The 26,366-nt window shown below is 40.1% G+C and overlaps 1 protein-coding gene and 1 long non-coding RNA gene across 3 annotated transcripts in view; one reads left to right on the forward strand and one right to left on the reverse strand.

Annotated features, from left to right (window-relative positions):
- ntmt1 (N-terminal Xaa-Pro-Lys N-methyltransferase 1) overlaps window positions 1-25,923 on the forward strand; it is a 70,009-nt gene extending 44,086 nt beyond the window's left edge. Inside the window, exons 1-4 of one of the 2 annotated variants that reach the window (XM_057818867.1) lie at window positions 16,754-16,917; window positions 23,942-24,098; window positions 25,126-25,378; window positions 25,452-25,923. In XM_057818867.1, the coding sequence (XP_057674850.1) occupies window positions 16,787-16,917; window positions 23,942-24,098; window positions 25,126-25,378; window positions 25,452-25,708 (798 nt within the window). In that variant the 5' untranslated portion in view covers window positions 16,754-16,786 and the 3' untranslated portion in view covers window positions 25,709-25,923. Of the gene's footprint in view, window positions 1-16,753; window positions 16,918-23,941; window positions 24,099-25,125; window positions 25,379-25,451 lie in introns of those variants that run through there. The other variant, XM_057818869.1, reaches the window with a different exon arrangement.
- LOC130905453 (uncharacterized) lies at window positions 20,193-21,144 on the reverse strand. Its single transcript, XR_009061095.1, has 3 exons — window positions 21,095-21,144; window positions 20,868-21,009; window positions 20,193-20,297 (listed from the first exon to the last, which is right to left on the reverse strand). It is a non-coding gene; the product is annotated as an uncharacterized LOC130905453 (long non-coding RNA).
- Window positions 25,924-26,366: the final 443 nt, after the last annotated feature.

Here is a 26,366-nt window from a genome sequence, read left to right on the forward strand (position 1 = left end):
AAGTTTTTTCAAAGGGGTGTACTCACTTTTGTGGCCAGGGGTTTATATATTAATGGCTATATTTTAAGTTATTTTGAGGGGAAAATAAATTAACTCTATTATATAAGCTGCACACAGACTACTTTTCATTGTGTCAAAGTGTCATTTTGTCAGTGTTGTCCCATGAAAAGATATACTTAAATAAAGTATCTGCAGAAATGCGAGGGGTGTACTCACTTTTGTGATACACTGTAGCTGCTTAGACACGGAGAATAGGAATCTTGAGTGTACTTATTGTCTGAACAGTTTTAATGTGGGAGTTTGATATACTCCCATTGTGGTTGTTCATTAAGTTTTATTCATTAACTCACACATGCCACAACTGGACCTTACCCAGGCCGAAGCAGGACTTTCACACATAACACAAGATTTTTTACGTCATCATTTTAAGTGGGCCAAATTGATTATATTAAAAGTAAACTAATAAAAATTGCTGCTGTAATTTGATTCTTTAATAAGCCATGTAACTTGATATGATATGATATGATATGATATGATATGATATGATATGATATGATATGATCCAAGGTTTTGAACAGGTGTCATACTGGTGTGTGGCCACATCGTACATATCCGATGTTGCTCACAGTGGTCTACTCTTAAGTGTGCTCAGGGACCTTGTGTGTCTGCTCAGACACATGACAAATTAAAGAGAACATTGTTTGAAAACATTGCGTTAATACAGTTCCGTGTTTTAAAATATACCAAGCCAAATACAGTATATGGTGGAAAACACTCAGGTGACTTGAGATTCCGCTCCGAGACCCCCAATTTGGCCAAAACTCAAAACTGTCCGATATTCATGTGTGATACATCATTGGAAAGCATAAAATCTCAATTTTGGGGGGGAAAAATGTTGGACAGGAGAGCATTTACAAAAAATAAATAAATAAATGTTTTTTAAACAGCAAAACCCTATCTGGAGGTGAGAGCACGTGAAAGCAGAATTAAAGATGCCATGACTTTAACGAGATATTATTGCGTACTTACCTTGTTTCCAAAACTCCATGTAGCAGGTATCACCGAGTGTCAAGACAGAACTGTGAATGGCCAGTCGGATTTTTTTATTTTATTTTATGGGCGAAACATGGTGATATAACAAGGGTCGCTATGCAGAAATTGCAGACAAAAAGGAGTGTTTGAGATTTTCTTTTTCATATAGTTACCCTTTCAAATGTTATTTTTCAATTTTTCTTTGTTTGGATCGATTATTTATCATCTAACATATTGGGGAAAATGCGACAGTAACAAAAAATATACAATTAAGCGATAGTTATGGGGTAGATATCCGTGACTTTTTTACAAACGCCCAATTTTTCATTGTGACGTAATTTGTTTAAAAGTTTAAAATATGTTGTTGTTTTGTTTTAAACTAAATATTAGACATCAATTAATGATTCTAAGCTAAAAATGACAGACATTTTGAATGATAATTACTTACCTTCTTTTTATGGCTAGGTTGAAACAAAAGCGGTTGCGTGACGTCAGTAAACGGGGGTTTTCAGGGTAAAATTAAACCAAATTAAAAATAGTTCGGAGGCTTAGTGTGCCATGAATCTGATATGGGAGCATATAGACATATTGTTCTTTCAAACACAACAGTTGTATTTGCTTAAAATAAAGCAGTTTCTTTTAAAGAGGAGTGCAAGAGCAGAAACTGCTTTTTTCAGTCTTGTCTGTGTTTTCCGCCATATATTATAAAATATTCTTTCATTTACTGTGTTTAACGATAATACTCATCAATATTTATAAAAACACCTCACAAATGAACAAAGATAACTGTCCTCTTGCATGTTGCATTAAATGTGCATCAAATGCAAAGATAAATGTCCAACCATGTTTTTCTGCTCGTTTTGTTAGCTAATAGAAATCAGCCAGCAGTCATTGTAACAAACAGAATTATTTTAAACAAAAACTGTGATAAATTCGACACATTTGTACACCATGTTGAGAACTAACTCTAAAGACAGTTGCTTTAACAATTATTATTATTTTAGATAATAGTCCAACAAGTTATTGGGGTTTCTGCATTTAATGAGTCACAATAGCTCTCATGGAAAGGGGTTTTAAAATGTTTTTCCATTTTTACTATATGTGTTCATGCTGTTTGTTAACCATAATAGAAATCTTTTTAGTGGTGACAAGCTAGAACTACTTGCAAGAAGGTGGTGTTACTGGTTTTGTTCCTCTCATTCACCTATAGGTTATCCGTTAGTATAATTAGATTTCAGTAGCTCATGGCCAGATATGGTACTACAGGATATGGTTTCAACTTTGCAAGCGGACCCAGTCGGTTACGTCAGTGTGAGGGCATGGTGAAGTAAGCCGCGATGTTTGGTGGCTCTTTACTGTCCTCCAGTGGTCTTGAGAGAAACTCGATCTATGTTTGAAGATGAGAATGGCCATTCACCTCCGGGATATGGAACCCCAAAAGGGTCCAAATTAAATAAAAATAACAATTTGAAAAAAATACCATTTTGATAATAACTTACAAATTGTATAATATAGCCCTTTAATTGTAAAATAAGGTAATCTTATCACGAAAAAGATTTTACAGTATAAAAAAAAAGTGTTTTTCACAATTTTTTTCATGTTTTTTTTTTTTCAACAATAGCCTTTTTATTTCATAATGTTGTTTTTCAGCACGATGAAAATCTTCTGTCAATCAAATACACAAGGCCGTGTCAGTTAAGTGCAGAGGTGGATAGAGTAGCCAAAAGTTTGTAATATGAGTAGCATTAATTCAAAATAACATTATTTAAGGAAAAGTAGTCATCCAAAAAAATTTACAAGTAGAAGTTTAAAAAAAAGTATTTGGTGAAAAGAATACTCAATTAAAGAGTAACATTGTGCAGGGCCGTTCCTGACCAATTTGGTGCCCTAGGCAACATATTTATTGCCCCCCCCCCCTTATTTTCACCACATACACACGCACTGTATCTCTTTGTAATTTATTATATAACAAACGACAACGAACAAGTGCAGAAATTAAAAGAAAAATGTTGTAATAACTATTCAAAAGCACCAATGCAAACACTTCAAAAACAAATGCATTAAATAAATTACAATTGTTATTACAATATGATTAACACCCACCCACACAAACCTATATAAAGACACACAGAACACTTTAAAATGCAACTTTTTTTCCACCTTGACTTATAACCAGGGGTGCACATAATTTTTTCGCCCAGGTTCTCAGAGGAGGACCTGGAGATGTGACTTGGTCCTCATTGAGCTTGAGAGCCGACCCGCCTGATGCGATAAATTTATGACAAGCTTTACTTAGAGCCAATTAACTTTAATTAATTATATTAACAATTAATGCTTGATTAACATCAACTGGCACAACAAAATTGCCATTACTTTGAAGTGAAATGTAAAGAAATAAACATAAAAGCACCAATTCAAAATAAAGGGCGTTATGCGGCTCCCACATTAACTCCAAGCCTTTTTAAAAGTGGGATGTCCTCCTCATAAGACCTCATTGAACGTGCATGTTTAACTTTGTAAAATGCGAGCAAAATCACGTTTGTCAGTGCATGTCGCTGTTCATTACCTTTATTCCGCAACTTGTCCATAGGGCGAGTGGGGTCCTGTTTGACATCGATAGTTTGCTTAATTGCCACATGCTCTCTGTTTTTTTTCGTGCTTTTCAAAGTTTGGATGGCTGAAATTCTTTGACCCTACATAAAATGCGCTGCTCTTATCGGCGACATTGGGATTCTCACGGCACATTTTGTACCGCATTTCCGCGCGAGCATCATTTGCTTCTAGCCATGATACCTCCTGTAGCCACTTTTCAGCAAATGTCCTTTTTTTCGGTAGCTACGGTGACGTCTCTCTCGTCTGTCTGTCTTTTGACGGGGGTGGGGGAACACAGAAGTAATTACTCAGTGTGGCCTGCCTCGTCGACATTTTGATAAGTTATTTTCTCGTGTCCGCCGCAAATACAGAGGTCAGCCATTGGTACGCAAAAGCATATGGAAGCCGTTGAGGGCCAGCGCGTTTGTCTACATCCAGTACGCATACGCGCATGCGGACCACTTATGTGCACCCCGCTTATAACCTTACTCACCTTGTCTTCACTGATGCAACAGCATCTATTGCACTTTAATATGACAGTTGTTTTGGAAGGTGCACTTCTTTCCTGGACTTGGCGGGCTTGGACTTGGTGCTCATGTGGATAAGTTCGCTGTAAAAGATGGCCCAGGATGTACAGAGGTAGAAAGAAAATATTTCAGAAGAGCATCTACAAAGAGAAGAAAGTGGAATGTTAAATTATATTAGTCAAATAGCTGTTGATTGTGAAACCAGCATGACATAACCATAATAGCACCTAAATTCTTGCAGCCTACTGTACCTGTCTATTAGCCAGGTCCCCAAATCAAAAAAGGGCTTTAAATAAGAAGGTGTAGGCATTTTTTTAGGAAAAGTAATTCAAGTGTTGTTTCTATATAATTTTTGGGTGCTGAATCCATTTTTGGGTGCTGAATGCATTTCTGCCGTATGTCAATCACGAAAAGTTATGGTTTAGCCATAAACAACAAAACAAATATTTGTATTTCTTGTCCGTCCAATAACTTTGCACCAAATTTTGTGTGCTAATACTCTTTAATAGATAAATAAACTGACACCATTTTGGAGACCAACTCTTTCAAGATGGCCGTCTTTTTCTTTTTGCAGTATCTTCATAATGAGTTGACAGATTAGCAACCATTTTTTAAATTTTTATAAACAACAGACTTGACAAAACTTAGTTTTGTACTGCAACCACCAGTACTGTAGTTTACCTTAGTTTGTGGTGTAGTTTAACTATTACTCAATGACACTCAACTATACATCCACAGGTTGATCAAGAAAATGTATATATCCATGAAAACTATGTACATGACAAGAATTGTCACATTATAAACATGAACATTTGAATGTAAGTATAGCCTGACGGCCTATTCAATCTTATCCAACCCTTGGAAAGTTGTCATCAATAAACAAAAAGATTATAGTGTCACCTACTGACATAATAAAAGCTATTGATTCATGCAAGTACTATTTGACAATCTGCATTTGCAAGATGCAATACATGGGTTAGGCTTGCATCCACATCGGCCTGTCTTGCATCCTGTGGAGCAGGCACAGGATATGAACTCCTCACAAGCCTCTGGAATTGGTGGCAGAGACATGAGCTGAGGAACAAGCAAATTTTCCTCATATTTCCACCCCATGGTCTCAAGGGTGGGAGAACTGGCTTTTGCAAGTTAGCTTGGTTCCACACTAAAGCTTGAAAATGAGAACGCTGAATCTGGAAGTACAGTGCATCTCTATGTGGTAGCAACCTTTCTATTGTCATGCCTCTTACAAGCATGCTTGCTCTGACGTCATTGATGTGGTCCGCATCCATTGCACCATATAGTCTGCAGACAAACTGTTCTACATTCTGAATGGTGCGTTCACCAAGCTCTGGACCTTCACCAAGTCCCTTTAAGAGATGATGGTGCTTGACAAACACATCCCAATATGACTTTTTTGTGTGCCTTGCAATGTATAATGTGGAATCACTTCCAGTCAGTGCATGGAAAGCTGGAAGCAGTTTCAGAACCTGTGGTTCCATCTTCAGTTGTTTCAAAATCTCATGGATCGGGAAGTACTTTCTCTCCTTTGATGTACCTGCTTTCATCCAGATTTTTTTGCATGGCATCATGTGGAAGTCTCCATTGCTGATTTCAATTATTATTAGCAGTAGTTTTTGTTTTATTTTTATTTCAGTTTTATTTTTATTTATTTATTTTATTCTATTTGTGATTAAATGAGATCTTTTGTCTTGGTTTTTACGTTGTATTGATTTAAATGTGATTTTTATGAACTTCATGTGATGTAAAGCACTTTGAATTGCCTTGTGTTGAATTGTGTTATATAAATAAATTTGCCTTGCCTTGCCTTGCCTTGCCTTGCCTTGCCTTCAGTATTCCATTGGACGCTTTGACGACCTCTTTATCACGAAAACCACCTGCTGCCACTGTGATTTTGTTGACTGGTGCTCTCAGAATCAGTTGTTGTAACAGGAATCAAGCAAGGTCAGCCTTGGTTTCCTGATGAGCAATGAAGTTTTCCCACTTCGCAGGAAGAGGCAAATCTGTGCTTTCAACAGGTCTTCGGATTGCCACCAAGCCTCTTTCACGGCGATTCCGTGTTCCACTTTTGATTGAGTGTGTTTGGTAGCGATCAAACAAGACATCAATCTGTTGCAATTTTCCACCCCTTTTGAGTACAGCCTCTACAAAGACACCGGCAAGGTCTCCAAATGTCTTTGCTCCTTCTGGCTTACCAATGGCAATATCCAGAGCTTGACCATCAATTATGAGCATTGGCTCCTTGTGTAGGTCTTTGTCATAAAGGTGATCAGGACATTCAACACCAGCAGTTATGAACATCGCGAGTATGGCCTTTGATCCTAAATGAAGTTGTCCATTTACCTCTGCCAAAGATAAAGGTACAACAAACAGTTCATGTACCATAATACGGTTCAGATTGACTCTGGGAGAGATTTTTCTAACCGTTTGCCAAGTCGAGATTTCTGTTCAGCGAATGTCAATTAATCTCACTGATTCACATGCGGTCCAAACACAGTAATGATATGAATAATGTTTGACTGGAATGACATTAAGACTCAAGATGTCCTCAGAGATACAATATAATCACAAAATGCCAGTCAACCAAAGTCCATTGATGTCACGGACACCTATTTTTTTCTATTCATCCCTCATTTTAAAACATTGATCAGGTTCACTGTAGTTTATTATTTCTTAGTTTAATCATGAAAAAAATTAGGTTAAAATTTTTAAAAACAATTTAGGACTTGTTTGTGGTTTATATCAAAAAATTATTCATTAGGTTTGAAGTTTCCATTGATCTTCATCAATTGTCAATTATGCCCAATTATGCCTAATATTCCAATATGTCACTTCATTTGCATATGTAAACATAGTATTTCAGAAAACTTGCAATACAAAAAGTGTTTGTACAAATGTAAGCAAGAAACTGGTAAAGTTTTGCGGTGATATGTAAAAGTTTAAAATTTTGGCGTATTTGCCATTTATTTCCAGCCTGGGAAAACGACATCTATTTTTAACCAAGCATTACAAAAAAATGGGAACCTTATGGCATTGACATACAGTGGATTTGCATGAAGAAGACATTGAAAGTTCTAAAAATGCTGTATGACAACTTTTCCCCAAAAATGCCTACAGGGTTACAGAACTCTGAATATCTGGACCTTGGCTATTTTGGATCCGGCCACTATCTTTGATGGGCATAGTTAAAAGAAAATAAATTCTTGAAGCACGGCAACACCACAGGACTATCCAATAATAATGAATTAAATAATATATGATAGCAAAAAAAATTTAATAAATTGAATATGTTTTTACATGAATGTGATCGCCATTTTAATGAATTAATGACACATTTAATAACAAATGTTTGCATTTAAATCCGTGGCACTTTTAGTCCCCAATACCACGGAACTTTCAAATTATTAATTTCATATTTAATGGTGTATTTATTTAATTAACCTTGGCACTTTTAGGCAAGGCAAATTTATTTGAAAAGCACCATTTAAACCAAGGTGAAAGTGGTTCACATCACATGAAAATAAGCAAGTGTGGTGACTCTTTGTTGGACATAATTCACCCACCGTAATTGTGTGTCTGGCCGAGCGCGTTACCGGCTGCGTCACAGTCACGTGACTAGACATTATAAAGAGCTGCGCGCGTTCCGGCTCAAGAGAGAGAGTGCACGAGAGTTCACAGAGCTGGACACAGCAATTCGAGCAATAAAGACTCTTAACAAGCAAACCGCTTCACTGGTGACCCCGACTGCCTCGCTGAAGTCTCAGAGGCGTTTTTGAACACTTTATTGACATGGCGGATGCTAGCTTTCTCGAGCTACCGAGGTTCAACGAGTCTTCTGCGGCCGCGTGGTTCGCTAACGCGGAGGAGCAGTTCGTCCTCCGTCGTGTTTCCGACGACACCGTGCGCTTCACCACGTGGTGGCCGCGCTCGGGTACTCAACGGCGGTCAGAGCACAGCGCTTCGTGGTCTATCCGCCGAAGGTGGGCAAGTACACTGGGCTCAAGGCGCACCTCCTCAGACTTTTTGAGCCGTCGTACAAACCGACTTCAGAAGTGCCCGCCTCGAGAGCCCTGCTGCCCGAGGTTCCCGCCAAAGATGGCGGTACTTCCGCCCCGGTTCCTCGCAGCCATGCTGCTGTCCCGGTACCCGCGCCACCGCCGCGCGCTTCCGCACTGGCACTTCCCGACGCCGACGTTGCTGTCTCGCCTCCGGCCCCGCTCTCGCTCGCCTCGGCTCCGTTGCCGCTCTCCGTCGACGCCGCTGCGCCCGTCCCTGGCTTTCCCGGCCGCGGCGCCGTTGCGCTGGCCTGCGGCCTACTCGACAACGGTGCGCTCGCCTGCGGCCTACTCGACGACGCCCCGTCCGCCTCGGGCCTAGTCGACGACGCCCCGTCCGCCTCGGGCCTAGTCGACGACGCCCCGTCCGCCTCGGGCCTAGTCGACGACGCCCCGTCCGCCTTGGGCCTACTCGACGACGCCCCGTCCAGCCCTGGTCTACTCGACGGCTTCCCGTCCGGCCCTGGTCTACTCGACGGCGTCCCGTCCGGCCCTGGTCTACTCGACGGCGTCCCGTCCGGCCTTGGTCTACTCGACGGCGTCCCGTCCGGCCCTGGTCTACTCGACGGCGTCCAGTCCGGCCCTGGTCTACTCGACGGCGTCCCGTCCGGCCCTGGTCTACTCGACGGCGTCCCGTCCGGCCCTGGTCTACTGGACGGCGTCCCGTCCGGCCCTGGTCTACTCGACGGCGTCTCCCGTCCTGCCCTGGTCTTCTCGTCGACACTGCGCCTGCTCTTGGCCTTCCTCACGATGTCATTCCTGTGCCTGCGTCTCTGGCCACTGCTGACGTCGCTCCAGCACCTGCACCTTTGGAAGTCTCCGAGGTCGCCCCTCTACCGGCGCTGCTGGACGCCGCCGCCACTGACCTCGCTCCAGCGCCTCCTGGAGTCTCCGAGGTCAGTCCTCAGCCTACGCCGCTAGCCTTACTGCTGTGCCAGCGCCTCCGGAAGTCTCCGAGGTTGCACGTCGGCCAGCGCCTGCGAACGCCGCCCCCGACATCTCTCCTCGTCCACCGCCTTTGGACAACGATGACGTCGCTCCGGTTTCAGCGTTTCCCCCGCTCCTGCTACGACCGGTCGACCTGGTTCGTCTCGCCTGTCGCCCTTGTCCACGACCGGGCGACTCCGACCGCCGCCCTCGTCTGCAGCCTCGACCGGGTGGTGCTGCTCGTCGCAAGTCTCGACCGCTGCTGTGCAACGCGTGCCGCCTCTCTCGGCGTCCGCTTCTCTGGCCTCGCCTGCGCGGTGCTGCACGGCGCGCTCCTCGTCATGGGCGTCCTCCAGACCGTTCTGCTCGGACGTCCCGCATCTGGAGTCCTGGACGGCCGCCTGACCGTCCGTTCGGTCGTCTTCCACAGACGCCGCGGCCGCGCAACCCATGCTTTCTGTTCTGTTGATTCGTGTTACGCCTGGCGTCCTGTGTGGGTGAATTCTGGGGGGACCTGTGTGGTGACTCTTTGTTGGACATAATTCACCCACCGTAATTGTGTGTCTGATTTGCCGAGCGCTTTACCGGCTGCGTCACAGTCACGTGACTAGACATTATAAAGAGCTGCGCACGTTCCGGCTCAAGAGAGAGAGTGCACAAGAGTTCACAGAGCTGGACACAGCAATTCGAGCAATAAAGACTCTTAACAAGCAAACCGCTTCACAAGACAATTTTAGTCTCCCATACACTTTGTCCAAATTTCTCTTAAATTGGAGGGGGAGTAAATTTAACTGAAACTAATCCACAGCTGGCTGAATACTGAAAATATTTCTAAAACAACAGCCTGGCTAATGATACAGTATAATTTTGCTTTAGCACTAAGTCATATAAGCTCTATGTAAACAACCGCTAGCTTGCAGTTGTGCTAAGTCTACGTGCTTATGCTCTTGAAAAAAATCATCACAACAAACCTCTGTTTTTCTTCACGTCTTTGCGGTCTTCTTTCTTTTTCTTCTGACCCCAAGGGCTTTTGTCTCTTCATGAAGTTGACTTGTCACCGTAACGTCGCTCAATTGCAGAGGCTAAAAATAGCACCTTCAGGTAGCTCGCTGGTCTGCTGGGTGGTGAGACAAGGGTCCGTGGTGAAATTATCGCATCACAGGAAAAAGTGAAACAGGCAGAAGGCACACTAGAAAAATGATATTATTATTTAAAGACTTATTATGAACGGTTTTGTTGTTCTTTTTATTGTTTTGTATATATATTTTTTTGAATAATGCTTTCATCAAACATTATTTGAATATTTTTCTTGACACCTTTTTTTGGATGCTGGTGCGCCCTTAGGCGGTTGCTTAAATTGCCTTATGGGCGGCACGGGTCTGACATTGTGAGCAACTGCTTGAGATGTTTGATTCTTTTTTTTTTTTTTTTTTTTTTTTTTTTTAACAATGGCATTTTTTTACTCAGCACAAAGTAATGCATATGATCTGTTATTAATTTACTGTACTTCACCATATTACTTATTCGCATTAAGCCAAAGAAATTAAACAACAATAGAACATTCATTCCGGCAAGAGAAAAAAAATCTACAGAAATGAAGCCTTATTCGTCCAAAGAGCATGAGTGTCTGTAGTGGAGAAAACATATTTCCTATCATAAAACTAAAACTAAACTAATCATATCTCTGCCAAAGTAGTGGAGTAAAAGTAGTTTCTTCTAAAAGTTTCTTCTTAACAAATCTACTCAAGTAAAAGTAAAAAGTATGACGTAATAGAACTACTGTTAGAAGTACATTTATTTCAAAAAGTTACTCAAGTAAATGTAACACAGTCAATGTGACATGTTACTACTCACCTTTGGTTAAGTGACTGGCTGGATCGTAGAGTCTAGCTAGCTGCGCTAGCATTTGTTAGCGTCACTTCAGAGTTACTCAGAGAAGTTGCGACCTACCAAAATGCGCTAAATCGCCAAAACGTACTACATGAGGCGAACATGACACCCAAAGTTCTACCGTGCGCGCTCAACTTGGTTTTTTTTAGATGCATACAGACAGAACGTACTAAAAAATGCCTTAAGAAAATACTTAAATGCAGTTATATCAAATAAGGATGGTTTAAATACGCTACATGACTAATGTGGTCAACAGCTCAACACTGCTTTAAAGCTACCACAAGAAAACGCAATGGTTAAAAGTATGAGAGGGAAATACATGCAAAAAGTATTTTTGAGGCAATGAAAAGGTAATAAAAAACTCAATAAAAAAACAAAAATAGTGAGTATTCGCCGTTTTTAACCGATGTGCACATGCATGCGGATGCTTGCGCAAGTGCACTGAGCATTGTGTAGGACGTATCGCAAAATTGCAGAACACCGGTTGCATAGTAATGAAAGGCGAGGATTTCAGCAGCAGTGTGTTTTTGATGAGATGCTTTCTGGAAGTTTGCCTAACAGTTCATCTACACTACCAAATGCTAACAACCAGACTCCACGATCCAGCCAATCACTTAACTGACTCTGCCTAATGTACGTATTTGATTGACAGAAGGACTAAATTATACCCACATATAAAAATCTAGGACTCTGAAGCCTTCGTACATTAATACAATAACAGTTTCTATTTGTAACACCATTGAGAAACATTGCATGTTATAACAAAGTCCGTAACGTTTAAAGTTTTTCTTTCATATTCTACCAGCCTGAATGGTCTCTGAAGGGGTCACTTGGGGTGAGGGAAAAGGGAGACATTTAGGTATGTAAGGAAAGCACTTTTTATATTCTTTAAACTCTTTATCGATGTACGGAAGGGTGGGACCACAGGTGATGTACATTTTTTTACAGTAGATGGCAGTATGCACTAAAAGTTGTTTGAAATCTGCCATTTTTTTTTTTTTTAAAAAGAAGAAGTTAAAAAAAAAGAAGAAGAAACGCACATGCGCAGATAGGTACCCGATCGCGACGGTCTATCACATGACTGGGCTACGTCACTTCCTTTGAAGGCTTTATGCTTATAAACGCGAGAGGTTCGGATATATAAAGTAATTATTCTTTGAATAGTCTGGCATGTGGGTTGATTAATAATGTTTGTATACGTCTGACTCTACCACATAAATCCCTCTTGGGGCATCGCGGCTCCAGTGGGGGCAGTGCATTACGCGCATGCGCAGAACCAGCCTAAGATTTATTAATGATGAAATAAAGTCTTACGGTTTTCTTTTTATGCGTAGACATGCATTGCTTGGATCAGGGTGTACGTCACATGCCCTAACGATTTTAAAAATATATGTTAAATGTATTTTGATCATTGAATCTATCACGTATATGCCTATATCTCCCGTCATCCCTTGGGAGAAAATGGCGTCGATTTGCGCGCGCGCAGTAGCAATCCGTCACGATGGGGAACCCCGTCACGATCGGCCAGTGACATGCACAATCTGCTCGGGGGCCTGCGCTTGACAGTGATGTGTCGTTATTTTCGCTAAATGATTGGCCGAAGAGTTGAAATGCACTCCCTGAGCCGTGCTGTACTGTAAAATGCCTGTTTAAAAGTGTGCCAGTTGTTCTTAAGAGCAGTGGCACCCCCAGAGATTTTTCATAGGGTTGGCCAAATGGGGCCACTTAAAATCTTGGGGTGGCACACCAAAAGTAAAAGTCATAATTTCAGGTTTTTATCATGTTATTGTTGTAAACAGGCCAGAGAAAAATGTCAGAAAGACTTCAGGACACGCCTACTGATATACTTTGCTTCATCGTTATTATATTTCTGGTTACTGATGATTTATTGTGCATAGTCCATAATCAGTGTTGTTAATCTTACTTTAAAAAAGTAATTAGCTACAGTTACAAATTACTTGTTTCAAAAAGTAATTGATGGAGTAACTCAGTTACCTCATTGTAAGAGTAATTACTTACTCAGCAAAGTAACTGACATTACTTTTCATGTTCTGCACATTATGACATTATACATTCTATTACTCACGCGACCCGAGCCTGAAGCAAGCGGAAGATGATGGATGTATGGATGGATGGATGTATGGATGGATGGATGTATGGATGGATGGATGGACATTCTATTACATCTTTCAAATACTTAGGTCACACTTTTTACTTTTTTTAATTAAATTTTTAATTTTTCCTGATGTACTGAACCCGCAGCGAAACGTGACCCCAGTATGTATGTTTGTACGTCAGTTGCCTATGTACTGAACCGTGACTTGTGTGTATCATGACACCACTTGTAAAGGCCTCCAAATTGTCCATTTTCATTTGCCCTGAAATAAATAAATATATAAATAAATAAATAAATAAATAAGAAACATTTGCAGAACAATAGAGCACCATTCGGTGCTTGGGCCCTAATTACAAATCATAAGACATTAAAAGGGTTGAGTCTGACACAGGGTTAAAAGCCAGGGAATAAAAGATTTTTTTTTTTTAAGTAGTTTTAGAGACGGACAGTGATGGGCCCTGATATTTAATGTCCTCTAACATGAGAAAAACAGGTGTGTGTGCACACGTTTGCTCTTTTATTTAACTTTCACATTTAATTGTTAATAGTCATCTCTGTGTATAATATCATCAATCGCTTTACATACAGTGCATATTTTTAAATGGGTACTTTTGAGCGAACGCATTACGACGACTCTCAAGCAATGGCGCCACCAAGGGTGGCCACGGCACCCCTAATAAATTTGTTGGCCACCCCAGTTGCCAGTATTCAATTCAATTTTATTTGTATAGCCCTATATCACAACAAGGTTGTCTCAAAGGGCTTTGCAGAGTCAATATGATACACAGTCAGAAACAATAGAAGAATTAGATAAAGTATAGTGTCAGATTGTAGTAGCTGCGGAATTTAAAAACATTGACTTGACTATTATGGACAGTGTTGTTAATAACTGCGTTAAAGTATAACGGCGTTTATAATGGCATTATTTTGTTGAGTAGTGAGTAATCTAATTAATTTTCCCATCTTTGGAACACCGTTCCCGTTACTAAGATGTGAAAGGGCGTGTTACTACAATTTGGTTGAATGAAACGTTGTCAAGTTGTCTGATTTCCTTTTTTTTTTTTTTAACCATTGCCTGGATGGAGCAGAGTGGGACAGGGGAGGAGGGAAGGGGGTGGTGACGCCATTGCAAACGCGATGATGATGATGAGGAGGATAGGTGGCTCGAAGTGTTAGCATAGCATTCGCGTTCTCGTTACATTAGCATTTAGTGTGGCGAGCGTCATCCTAAACTTTTTTTTAACATACAGTTTGTGGCATCCAGGTGAGTACAATTAATTTGAAAATAATGTATTTTCCTGCTGAGTGTGCATTATCGTCGCCAAGTTGGTGTTGTCCTTGTAGACGCTACGATATTATATTTTATATATATATATATATATATGTATATATATATATATATATATATATATATATATATATAAATATATATATATGTATATATATATATATATATATATATATATATATATATATATATATATATAAATATATATATATGTATATATATATATATATATATATATATATATATATATAGGGGTGCACATATTTTTTTTGCCCAGGTTCTCAGAGGAGGACCTGGAGATGTGACTTGGTCCTCCTTGAGCTTGAGAGCCGACCCGCCTGATGCGATAAAATTATGACAAGTTTTATTTAGAGCCAAATACCTTTAATTAATTATATTAACAATTAATGCTTGATTAACATCAACTGGCACAACAAAATTGCCATTACTTTGAAGTGAAATGTAAAAAAAATAAGCATAAAAGTACTAATTCAAAATAAAGGGCATTATGCGGCTCCCACATTAACTCCAAGCCTTTGTAAAAATGGGATGTCGTCCTCTTAAGAGCTCATTGAACGTGCATGTTTAGCTTTGTGAAATGCGAGCAAAAACAAGTTTGTCAGTGCATGGCGCTGTTCTTCAACTTTATTCCGCCACTTGTCCATAGGGCGAGTGGGGTCCTGTCTGACATCGATAGTTTGCTTAATTGCCACATGCTGTTTTTTTCGTGCTTTTCAAAGTTTGGATGGCTGAAATTCTTTGACCCTACATAAAATGTGCTGCTCTTATCAGCGACTTTGGGATTCTCACGGCAAATTTTATACCACATTTCCGTGCGAGCATCATTTGCTTCTAGCCATGGTACCTCCTGCAGCCACTTTTCGCATGCGGACCACTTATGTGCACCCCTGTATATATATATATATATATATATATATATATATATATATATATTATATATATATATAAATTGGTATTATATATATATACAAATATAAATTGGTATAATATATATATATATATATATATATATATATATATATATATATATATATATATAAATACAAATATAAATTGGTATAATATATATATGTATATATATATATATACAGGGGTGCACATAAGTGGTCCGCATGCGTACTGGACGTAGACAAACGCACTGGCCCTCAACGGCTTCCATACGTTTTTGCGTACCGATGGCTGACCACTGTATGTATATATATATATATATATATATATATATATATATATATATATATATATATATATAGGGCATAGGTTTGGTCTCAACATTGGTAGGGACGATATAACAGCATATGATGTGACGTCATCAGCAGGCGCAGGCCCCCGAGCGGATTGAGTACATACACCTGTTATCCACAGCAGTTCGATTGAACATACCTATATATAGGTAAAGATAAGAGTAGATTATGTAAATAGCCTTGACAGCACTCTGCAGTTGCTGTGCATAAGACTCACATTTTCATTTATAGATCACAATGGAGGCAATAGAAGAGGTGGAAGCCTCCAATCATTGTTTCAGAGGGCTTATTCAAAAGGAGATAGTTTCCAAACCTGCAGCAATTTCTTATTAGAATAATTTATATGAAAATATTGAATGGAAACATACTTGGCTTTTGCCTAGAAAATATTTATTAAGAAATAAAGTAAAAGAAATCACACTCAAATTAACTTCACAGGTGTTATCCTGTAAAGACGACAATGGTTAAATTTAAAATTAATATTGAGACATTATGTTCTTTTTGTGCAAATGCAGAGGAAACTATTTCCCATTTGTTTTGGGAATGTATTTACTCCCACATCTTTTGAGTTGACCTGAACAATTATATTAATTCCAAAGTTGTGCCATCATTGAAAATTGTTTTTAGACATATTTTGTTTGGCCTATCCAACGTTGAAGAACTAGAAATGGATAAAAGATATGTTGTAAATCTTATTTTAATATTGGCAAAATTTCACATTCACTGTGTAAAATATGCTAATCAAAGACCAAATTTTCATGTTTTTGGGAAAATGTTTTCTTTATATTTGGACGATTTGAGTTCCTCTTTGAATCCCAAAGCTATAAAGACCAAAAGAATTTGCAAACAGTACGGCTTGTGTTAGAAATGACCCCGACCATTTTATTTATTGTTTTGTTTTTGTTGTAAATCTGTTGATTGCATGTGAATTGTTCGCCCATTATGTGTATTTGTTTTTGTGTAAATAAAGTTTGTTTAAAAAAATAAAAAAAAAAAAGAAATAAAAGAGGTGGCTAAATGCGGCCGGCCGGCAGGGGGCACCAATTTCGTTACCTTATCTGTAAGAACCAAATAAGGATATGACGTGTAGCATTCGCCATTCGCAGCGATGGTTGCAAATAGAAAACTCAAGTCCTGACAGTCTGACACCGTTGCTGGTGAACGTGGGTTCTAAAAGGCTAGCTGGGACCAGGAGCGGACAAAAGTCGAGGTAAAGTTTTCGCTCAAATTATGTTATTCAGTGTTTTTGTTTGACGGGGAAAACGTTTTGATATCAGTTATCGAGCTACATGCTAAAAAAACAACAACAATGCTTCAACAAGTACTGTAGTGTACTATTTAGCATTATTCAATTAAAGCTCGGTCAGTTGCTGGTAAATGTGTTTTGAGATTGTATATTTACCTCGGCCAAACGTTCGGTATGTTTGTTAAAAGTCCACGTGCATCCAGTGGTAGCTGTGTCGTTATTACCGTGTGTGGAAGTACAGTAACAGTACTTGAAAACTTGAAATTTGTTTGTATGTTGATGTTGTGAGTTCACAATGCATTGGGTCCAAACGAATTTGAGTTAAATTAACTCAAATGGTAGTCATCCTCTTTCTGACCTAACTAACTTCTTGAGATGAATATTTAACCCGACAATGTCAGGGGTAGACATTAGGGGAAATTAGCCCAGGGGTTCCTGGCCCCACTATCAAAACCACTGGCCAAGGTCAATGTGCCAGTTATTGATCCCAATAATCACGAAAAAGAACAATTTGCTGAATAACTAACTGAATAACCCAATTCCATAATCACTCTCATATAGACCCTACTCACCTACGTCACAAAATGGGCGTGTCGCTGTTTCCGGCCGCCATATTGTACCTCTTTTTCAGACCTATTCTCAACCTCCGTGAAGTTGGCCCCCCATCAGACGCAAATTTATATAAAAATTATGTCAATCGTTTGTGCTATGATTGTGCTGGTTTGTGCTGCAAAAAGTTTCGTTTGTGCCATCATCGTTTTGCAGTTATTAAACATTGTTTTTTAGGTCATCCAGAGTTCACCCAGCCCCCCATCTGTGGCGGAATGGAACCCCGGTGGTGTCATTTGATCCTGCCTCGTTAGTGCTGGATTGTGCTGCAAAAAGTTTTGTTTGAACTGCTACGGTTTTCGAGATATTCATAAAAATGTATAGTGATGACGTCACGCGCAGCCCCCCATCAGACGCAAATTTATATAAAAATTATGTCAATCGTTTGTGCTATGATTGTGCTGGTTTGTGCTGCAAAAAGTTTCGTTTGTGCCATCATCGTTTTGCAGTTATTAAACATTGTTTTTTAGGTCATCCAGAGTTCACCCAGCCCCCCATCTGTGGCGGAATGGAACTCCGGTGGTGTCATTTGATTCTGCCTTGTTAGTGCTGGATTGTGCTGAAAAAAGTTTTGTTTGAACTGCTACAGTTTTCGAGATATTCATAAAAATGTCTAGTGATGACGTCACGCGCAGCCCCCCATCTGCGGCGGAATGGAACGGCGATGATGCCATTTTTTTCTTCGTCGTTAGTGCTGGATTGTGCTGCAAAAAGTTTTGTTTGAACTGCTACGGTTTTCGAGATATTCATAATAATGTAAAGTGATGACCTCAGTTTTCAGCGCTGCGGGCCGCACAATAGATCAGGAATAAGATTGCGTCCACTGACAGGTTTCAGTGACGTTCTCCGCTGATCTATCGGTTGTTGTCTCCTACGTCATCACGACCACCTGAGCCGCCATCTTTCGTGTATCTCAGTGACCTGGACTACATCCGCCGCAGTCATGTTTGTTTTGTTGAGTTTTGCGGGGAAGCAGCCACGCGAATGTCACATCAAAATGGAATAAAGCCTGAAGAACGACAAGACTCCTTATGTGGAGAAGCTTGAAAAGGAAGCGAGAGATCGGTATTTGTCAGTTATGACGTCAGTTATGGTGCTTCTGCCGTGGTCTGAAGACCAAAGATGACTTGTTGCGTGTGATAATGAGAACTGCCCCATTATTATTTAACCTGTGTTGGTCTACACAACATGACACAGCTAAAGACATGTCAGTTCTGCTCTCTGTGCTCCACTTAAGTTAGTGGTGATTGGTAGTTTGTGATTTGCTTGAACTGACAATTTGGCAACATTAAAAGCACCCGGCCAAAGTAGTAAACTGTCGTCCTTTGTATAAACATTATTATGCGTGTGTGTGTATATATATATACATACATAAAATACAGTATTGACACAAATGCTGTACTTACAAAGAATAGGATTCAAGATGACTTCATATGTTTTATTAAGTACAATCAAGTCACAACAAAATACAAAAAATCAATAACAGCTAAATTTGAAAGGCTGAAACTGTTAGCATACTAAATGGTACCTTTCACGTATAACAGTACAAACTACAAAACAGTTGGGCAAAGGTTTGTAAGGGCACCGCAAACATAAAACAATCTTTACAACAATGTGCAATCTTCGCCGTCACATGGCAGAACCACGTTAATAGGTATAGTTCCTGTTAGGATCTTATACTTCTGGCAAAGATTACCAATTACCTGTTCAACATGGATCCTCAAATGTGCCATCTTCCTAGTCTCCTCCACATCTCTACCAGCTAACTGACAGCGACCGTTTGTGAACGCAGGGAGTTGGACCTCTGCACATAACATACCCACGTGTTCTTGAATATCAAAACCTCTGTCAGCCAAGACAATGTCCCCAGGCAAAAGGTTATTGAGCAAAGCACTGTTCAAGGTGATATGTTTGTCACTTGTGCAACCACCCCAACCTTTTGACATGAAACAAATTCCCCACTTTGGTGTGATTCCAATTAGGTATTTCATGGTGTAGTTATGCTTATAACTAGAAAACATTTGCGCACGGGCCTTAATATTTGATGGTTTCTCTGTTATTTTTTTTTTTTTTTTTTTTTAAATCAATAATCACTGCAACTCTGCGTCTGAAGGACTCAACAAACTCGTGAGGCATTGTTTTATAGAGTGTTTCTCTGTTGGGCCAAACAATTGCTCGTCTCAAGTTAGCATGTAAAAAGGGCACCATGTCATTGAACACTCAGTACACAGTCTTACGGGAAACATGGAATATGTGTGCAATGTGTAGTGCAGACAGGTCCTAACGCAGGCGCATGAAGGTCAGAAGGAGCATCTGAAGGGCGCTGAAGGCTCCTCCTGTAGCGCACCAACGTCCTCCTCCATCCTCAATTTCTCATGCCTACTTCGTCTAGAACAGGGGTTTTCAACCCAGTCCTCAAGGCACACTGTGGGTCCTGGTTTTTGTTCCAGCCGATCCAGCAGAGACAGTTGAACCAATGAGGCTTCTGCTAAAACAAGCCACACCTGACTGCAATCAATTGATTGCACTTGTAAAACACCAGATTGGGGAAAAAGTGTTGTCATCTTGTTTGGTAAGAATGAAATCCTGCACCCACAGTGTGCCTTAGTGGAATAGGTTGGGAACCCCTGGTCTAGAAGAGCGGTCCACGTTGGTGGGTTGAACACATGTGTGTCCCAGGCGTAAGGATGGTGCCCAGTCAGGGTCTGCCTCATTTCTTTCATATGCTGGTTTTCCTGCAATTACAAAAGTCGTATCAGTCATACAACAGGTTAACATTAGTTACTTAAAATGGATTTTAAAGCTTTGTAGTGTGTCTAAACTGGTGGGAACTGCCTTCATATGGCACTGATGTGTATGCAACAGATTTTTTTAAATTTATTAATTATTTATTTTTTAAGTTTAACTGATCATTAGGCATAACAAACAAGCAGAAGATTTCTTCTGGTGATTTAGTAGATCTGAAGTCTCCTCCACAGACTGCTTGGTCAAGCATATCAGTAGCCTAAGCGGGAGGTAAATATAGCATTTTTTTCTAACACATCTCCCATACTTATAATCATTCATGGTGTGCTGTTACATCTTCATTAATACCCTTACTTTGTTACCTTTGAACTGTTTTTTAGTGTACTAGTATCATACGGTGAACGCCTGTGGTTTATGCACAGTTAGCCAGTAGGGCTACAGTTAGCCTCTCTTAGACACTAGCGTGGTTAGCCAAAGCAAGCAACACAACCACACGCCATAAGCGTTTAAATGCAGTCAGTATCAGCGTCCGAAGAACATTAACACTTCCAGTTACTTACCTTTATGGAAATGTAGGGAACAGACCGACATGTTTTCAGTTGATGAATGAAAAGCGATGGCCTTTCTTCTCACCGCTGCAACCATTCGAAGCCTCTTGGTCAACTCATCGGAGTTCCATATTTTCTCTTCCAGGCGGGAATGCTAAAAAAAAACGTATCCCATCCTTTTTGCATTCGTTTCTATCATGGGACCGAGAATGGCAGTCTTTCAAACAACACGAGTGTACCATTTTCAACGATTACCACGCAGAATGGATGCCGAGCAAAGGATCGCGTCACGGGCTTCTTGTTGTTGTACAATACACGAAAACCCACAATGCATTGCGCCAGAAACGTCACGAGACAAGAACCGATTGTGCGGCCCGCAGCGCTGAAAACTGAGGTCATCACTTTACATTATTATGAATATCTTGAAAACCGTAGCAGTTCAAACAAAACTTTTTGCAGCACAATCCAGCACTAACGACGAAGAAAAAAATGGCATCATCGCCGTTCCATTCCGCCGCAGATGGGGGGCTGCGCGTGACGTCATCACTATACATTTTTATGAATATCTCGAAAACCGTAGCAGTTCAAACAAAACTTTTTGCAGCACAAACCAGCACTAACGACGAAGAAAAAAATGGCATCATCGCCGTTCCATTCCGCCGCAGATGGGGGGCTGCGCGTGACGTCATCACTAGACATTTTTATGAATATCTCGAAAACTGTAGCAGTTCAAACAAAACTTTTTTCAGCACAATCCAGCACTAACGAGGCAGAATCAAATGACACCACTGGGGTTCCATTCCGCCACAGATGGGGGGCTGGGTGAACTCTGGATGACCTAAAAAACAATGTTTAATAACTGCAAAACGATGATGGCACAAACGAAACTTTTTGCAGCACAAACCAGCACAATCATAGCACAAACGATTGACATAATTTTTATATAAATTTGCGTCTGATGGGGGGCTGCGCGTGACGTCATCACTAGACATTTTTATGAATATCTCGAAAACCGTAGCAGTTCAAACAAAACTTTTTGCAGCACAATCCAGCACTAACGAGGCAGAATCAAATGACACCACCGGGGTTCCATTCCGCCACAGATGGGGGGCTGGGTGAACTCTGGATGACCTAAAAAACAATGTTTAATAACTGCAAAACGATGATGGCACAAACGAAACTTTTTGCAGCACAAACCAGCACAATCATAGCACAAACGATTGACATAATTTTTATATAAATTTGCGTCTGATGGGGGGCCAACTTCACGGAGGTCTATTACCTTCATTGTTTTCAATTAGTCGAGCAAGTTATAGAGCAATTCATGGAAGCCCCGGTGTTATCTGACGCTGTAAACTCATTGGATCCGTTGCATAAAAGGTGTTACGTGGAAAAGCTTCAGTTTATCCATTCGCCAGATCTGTATTTGATGCCTACATCGATGTTTTTCGACCCGCTGGCTTCGCCTGACATATGATATCCTGATATTTACAACTATCTGGTCCACACAAAATCAACCTATTCTCACGAAAGTTTGAAAAACTTTAAGAGCTTGGAGGCTTATAAATGCTACGTTGCTGGTTGGGTGAAACAGGTCCTCGTACACGAAAGTTCGGCAGGAATCTTGTGCTCGGAAGGTGAGTTACGAAATTTTCAATTCAAAATCTTTTGTTCTTGCTAACATCCACTGTCAAGTCTAATGTATTTCATATCATTTGTCAATGGAGCTAGGGCTTTTAATGTTTATATGGTTTAGCGATAGCACTCTCACTATATACATATATAATACGTAATAAATATGAAGTGCGATAGTGCGATTGTCCCTAGTTGAATTTATTTTTTGGCTTTTGACCTCAATAGTGAAATTGTAAATTAATTGTATGACAACTGTCTGATTATCCCCTTATAATTATATATTTTCAGGTAGTTCATTCACAACGTCTGAGTGTATGTTGTCGGCGATTAGCCTAGCAATGATCTTAATTGTGGTTCTCAGCCCAAAACCCTCTAAATATATATTAAATGCATCTTACCAGATATAAAATGACTACTACGTAATAGGGCTGGGCGATATGGCCTTAAACATGTATCACGATAAATTGAGCAGATTTATCTCGATAACGATAAATGACGATAAATTTGCCCAAGCGGACTGTTATATAATTTGAAAATCTGAATCAATGCATGAAATACAGATTAACTATTTCTTGTTGATTTATTTACCAACATTCAATTTGATATACTGTATTTAACAATTGTACATGCAGTCTAAACATTAAGTTTATAAAAATGTATTGTAAGCAATAAGAATTCAAGTATGAACATTTATAACAGCGTGTATGACTTGAACAATGTACATTGTCAAAATCAATATGCCTGTGCAAACATGTCATTGTAACACAAATGACTTGCAGCTTGAACAGTACACTTCAAAAAGACAACTTATTGTTAATGGTGTCATTGTAACACAAATGACTTGCAGCTTGAACAGTACACTTCAAAAAGACAACTTATTGTTAATGGCTGCTGTGACATAATTATTAAATACAAGTGTACACTTTATGGTTTAAGGGTGAGATGATAGAAATATAATTTCAAACACTGATATAGCCTACAGTGCGCAATGAAGTTAGTTTTACGTTGAATATTCAACAGAGACTTGCTCCAAACAGGTGTATAATGTACAAAGGAGAGGTGTAGCCTAAGTCATTCAGCCAGTGGAGCGCTGTCATCCAACTCAGATTTTGAGTCCATTGGTCACATGACCAGGGGGTTTTTGCGTTAAAATAATGTTTATGATTTTTATTATATTTGTGTAACAAACTGGCGTGTGGTGTCATTATTTAATGGTTTTCAACTTTATGGTGTGCACCAACTGGGAACAGGAATAACCCCACCGGAAACATGAATAAACCCAAATCGACTCCACTGACCACTGACACATATTTTAATGTTTTCAGGAAACAAACACACTCACACCTAATAACATTTTTTTTCTTGGGGGTACCAGGGGGAGGCAGGCAGGAAAAGAAGAAGTGCCTTGTGTAATTTGTAGTTAAACCATGTGTGTGTTGCTCTTCCACCAGGATGGATGACACATCGGGAGAAACAAATTTCTACTCCAATGCTGAGGGCTACTGGAAGGAGGTTCCGCCCACGGTGGACGGCATGCTAGGAGGCTATGGAAACATCTCTGGCATCGATATAAACGGTTCCAAGGCTTTCCTTCGCAAATTTCTCGGAGTAAAACACTTTTGTATTGTTTTTAACACACACAATGTACATTAAATTGTGTTTTCTAATGGAATGAATGACAGGTAGTCCCCGGGTTACGGCATACTTGATTTATGCAATTTCGACTTTATGATGCCGGAGTCTCGGCCGCCATTTTGTCTCCAGTGTATTTTTATTTTTTTTTATTTTCCTGTAGTCGCATAAACAGTACCTTATTGTACCTCACAGTATCTTATTTTTTTACTTTACTTTATTAATATGACGTGTTCTGTCCTCACTAAACATGAAGTTGTTCAGTTTTACAGACAGCAATAAGGCAATTGTTTTTTGAAGCTTTTTACTTCCTTCCTTTTGACAATGTGTAAAGCTGTAACACACATAACTATAAAACACTTCAAACAACTGGTGTCCAAGCATCCATCTTGTCTGATCAATATGTAAATTTAGTAGATTAAATTAGCCTAATTTGCCTAACAAAAGTCTGCTAGCTGAAATGCTACGATTCCTAATGTATTTACAATTTTCATAGCAAATCACTCACATGTAACTCTACAAACAGTAGCTGTAAACTTAATTACAAATGCTTACGCACATACATATTAGCTGAAACAACTTACAGCCTTATGTGGGCCAAACCTGAGCGCAACTATCCTTTATCCATGTCAGACGTCTCAGTCTACTCCACAGTCATGCAAGGAACAGTCCAGCCAGACTCAGTGCTGCCACCAGAGAGCAGTGTATCCTCCCATCATTAAACAAAATACAATATTTTTGGACATTTTGGGTAGTTATTTTGAGATTTAGGTGTACTTGAAGGATGAATTCCAAGTTGCGCGGAAATTCGGGTTACATAGCCAGCGTAGGAACGGAACTCGTAACCTGGGGACTACCTGGATATTTAAATTAGGCTCCATAAATCAATGTATTGCTAACACCGACCTGCTGTGATGCAGTAGTAAAGTAATAACATTAAAATATAGATAAAAATAATCATAATACTATTATTGAAACCTTTGAGTTCTTGTCACCGCTGCAGGAAGGCGAAGGAAAGACAAGCGCAGGCATCGCCCTGGACTGCGGCGCAGGCATCGGGAGGATCTCCAAGCGACTTCTGCTTCCTCTTTTCAAGACCGTGGACCTTGTGGACGTGACACAGGAATTCCTGGATAAAGCTAAGACGTACCTGGGAGAGGAAGGCAAGAGAGTGGGCAACTACTTTTGTAGTGGCCTGCAGGACTTTGTACCGGAGAGTGGGCGTTATGATGTCATCTGGATCCAGTGGGTGATCGGTGAGTCTGCGGTTCTACTTGATTAGAATGGATTTTTGTTATCTTCTGGAAGCCATCCAATGCTCCTCTCCAGGCCACCTGACCGACAACCACCTGGTGGAGTTTTTGCGCCGCTGCCAGAAAGCGTTGCAGCCCAACGGCCTCATCGTCATCAAAGACAATGTATCATACAAAGGAGTAGTTCCGGATGAGGTGGACAGCAGTGTGTGTCGAGACCTGAAAATAGTCCGCAGTCTGGTGAGCAGAGCGGGTCTAAGCATCGTTTACGAGGAGCAACAAGTGAACTTCCCGAAGGAGATCTACCAAGTCCACAGTCTGGCACTCCGATAAGAAGTTCTCCTCCATTTGCAAAGTGCCATTTCCGATTTAGTATTTAACAAGATATTTCCTGTCAACAGTTCTGAATTGATGTATACTTGTTGATGCATCGTTAAGTATATTTCGAGCATCAATGTAGAGATCTGCGTCATCTCTTGTGACTGAAATTTGCTGCTGGCAAACCCATGTGTACAATGCAACTTTTGACTAAATCCTTTTTGAAATAATTAAGTTCCACCTTTGTTCTCTTATCTCATTCACTAAAAAGCAAATATACCTAACAGAAACATAATAGCTTTGCCCCCCCTCCCCCAAAATACTTCGCAAAAAAACAACAGCGATTGCCCCTCAAAACACACCACATGAAGTGTACAAAGGACAACCCAAAAATCAAAACACTGAAGAATTACATTTATTAACACTATAAAGCAAGTTGAAAGTGCAAAACAATAAACATGCAAGTGAATATGAATTTAACATCACAATAATAAAGAATATATACAGTAGCGTGCACAGAACATTTGGGGGTCAGGTGTTCAGAGGGGGAAAAAGGGCATCTTTTGCAGCGTACAGTACAGTGCTGGCCAAAAGTATTGGCACCCCTGCAATTCTGTCAGATAATGCTCAATTTCTCCCAGAAAATGATAGCAATTACAAATGTTTTGGTAGT

Source organism: Corythoichthys intestinalis, chromosome 17 (assembly GCF_030265065.1).
Source record: "Corythoichthys intestinalis isolate RoL2023-P3 chromosome 17, ASM3026506v1, whole genome shotgun sequence".
Lineage (NCBI taxonomy): Eukaryota > Metazoa > Chordata > Actinopteri > Syngnathiformes > Syngnathidae > Corythoichthys > Corythoichthys intestinalis.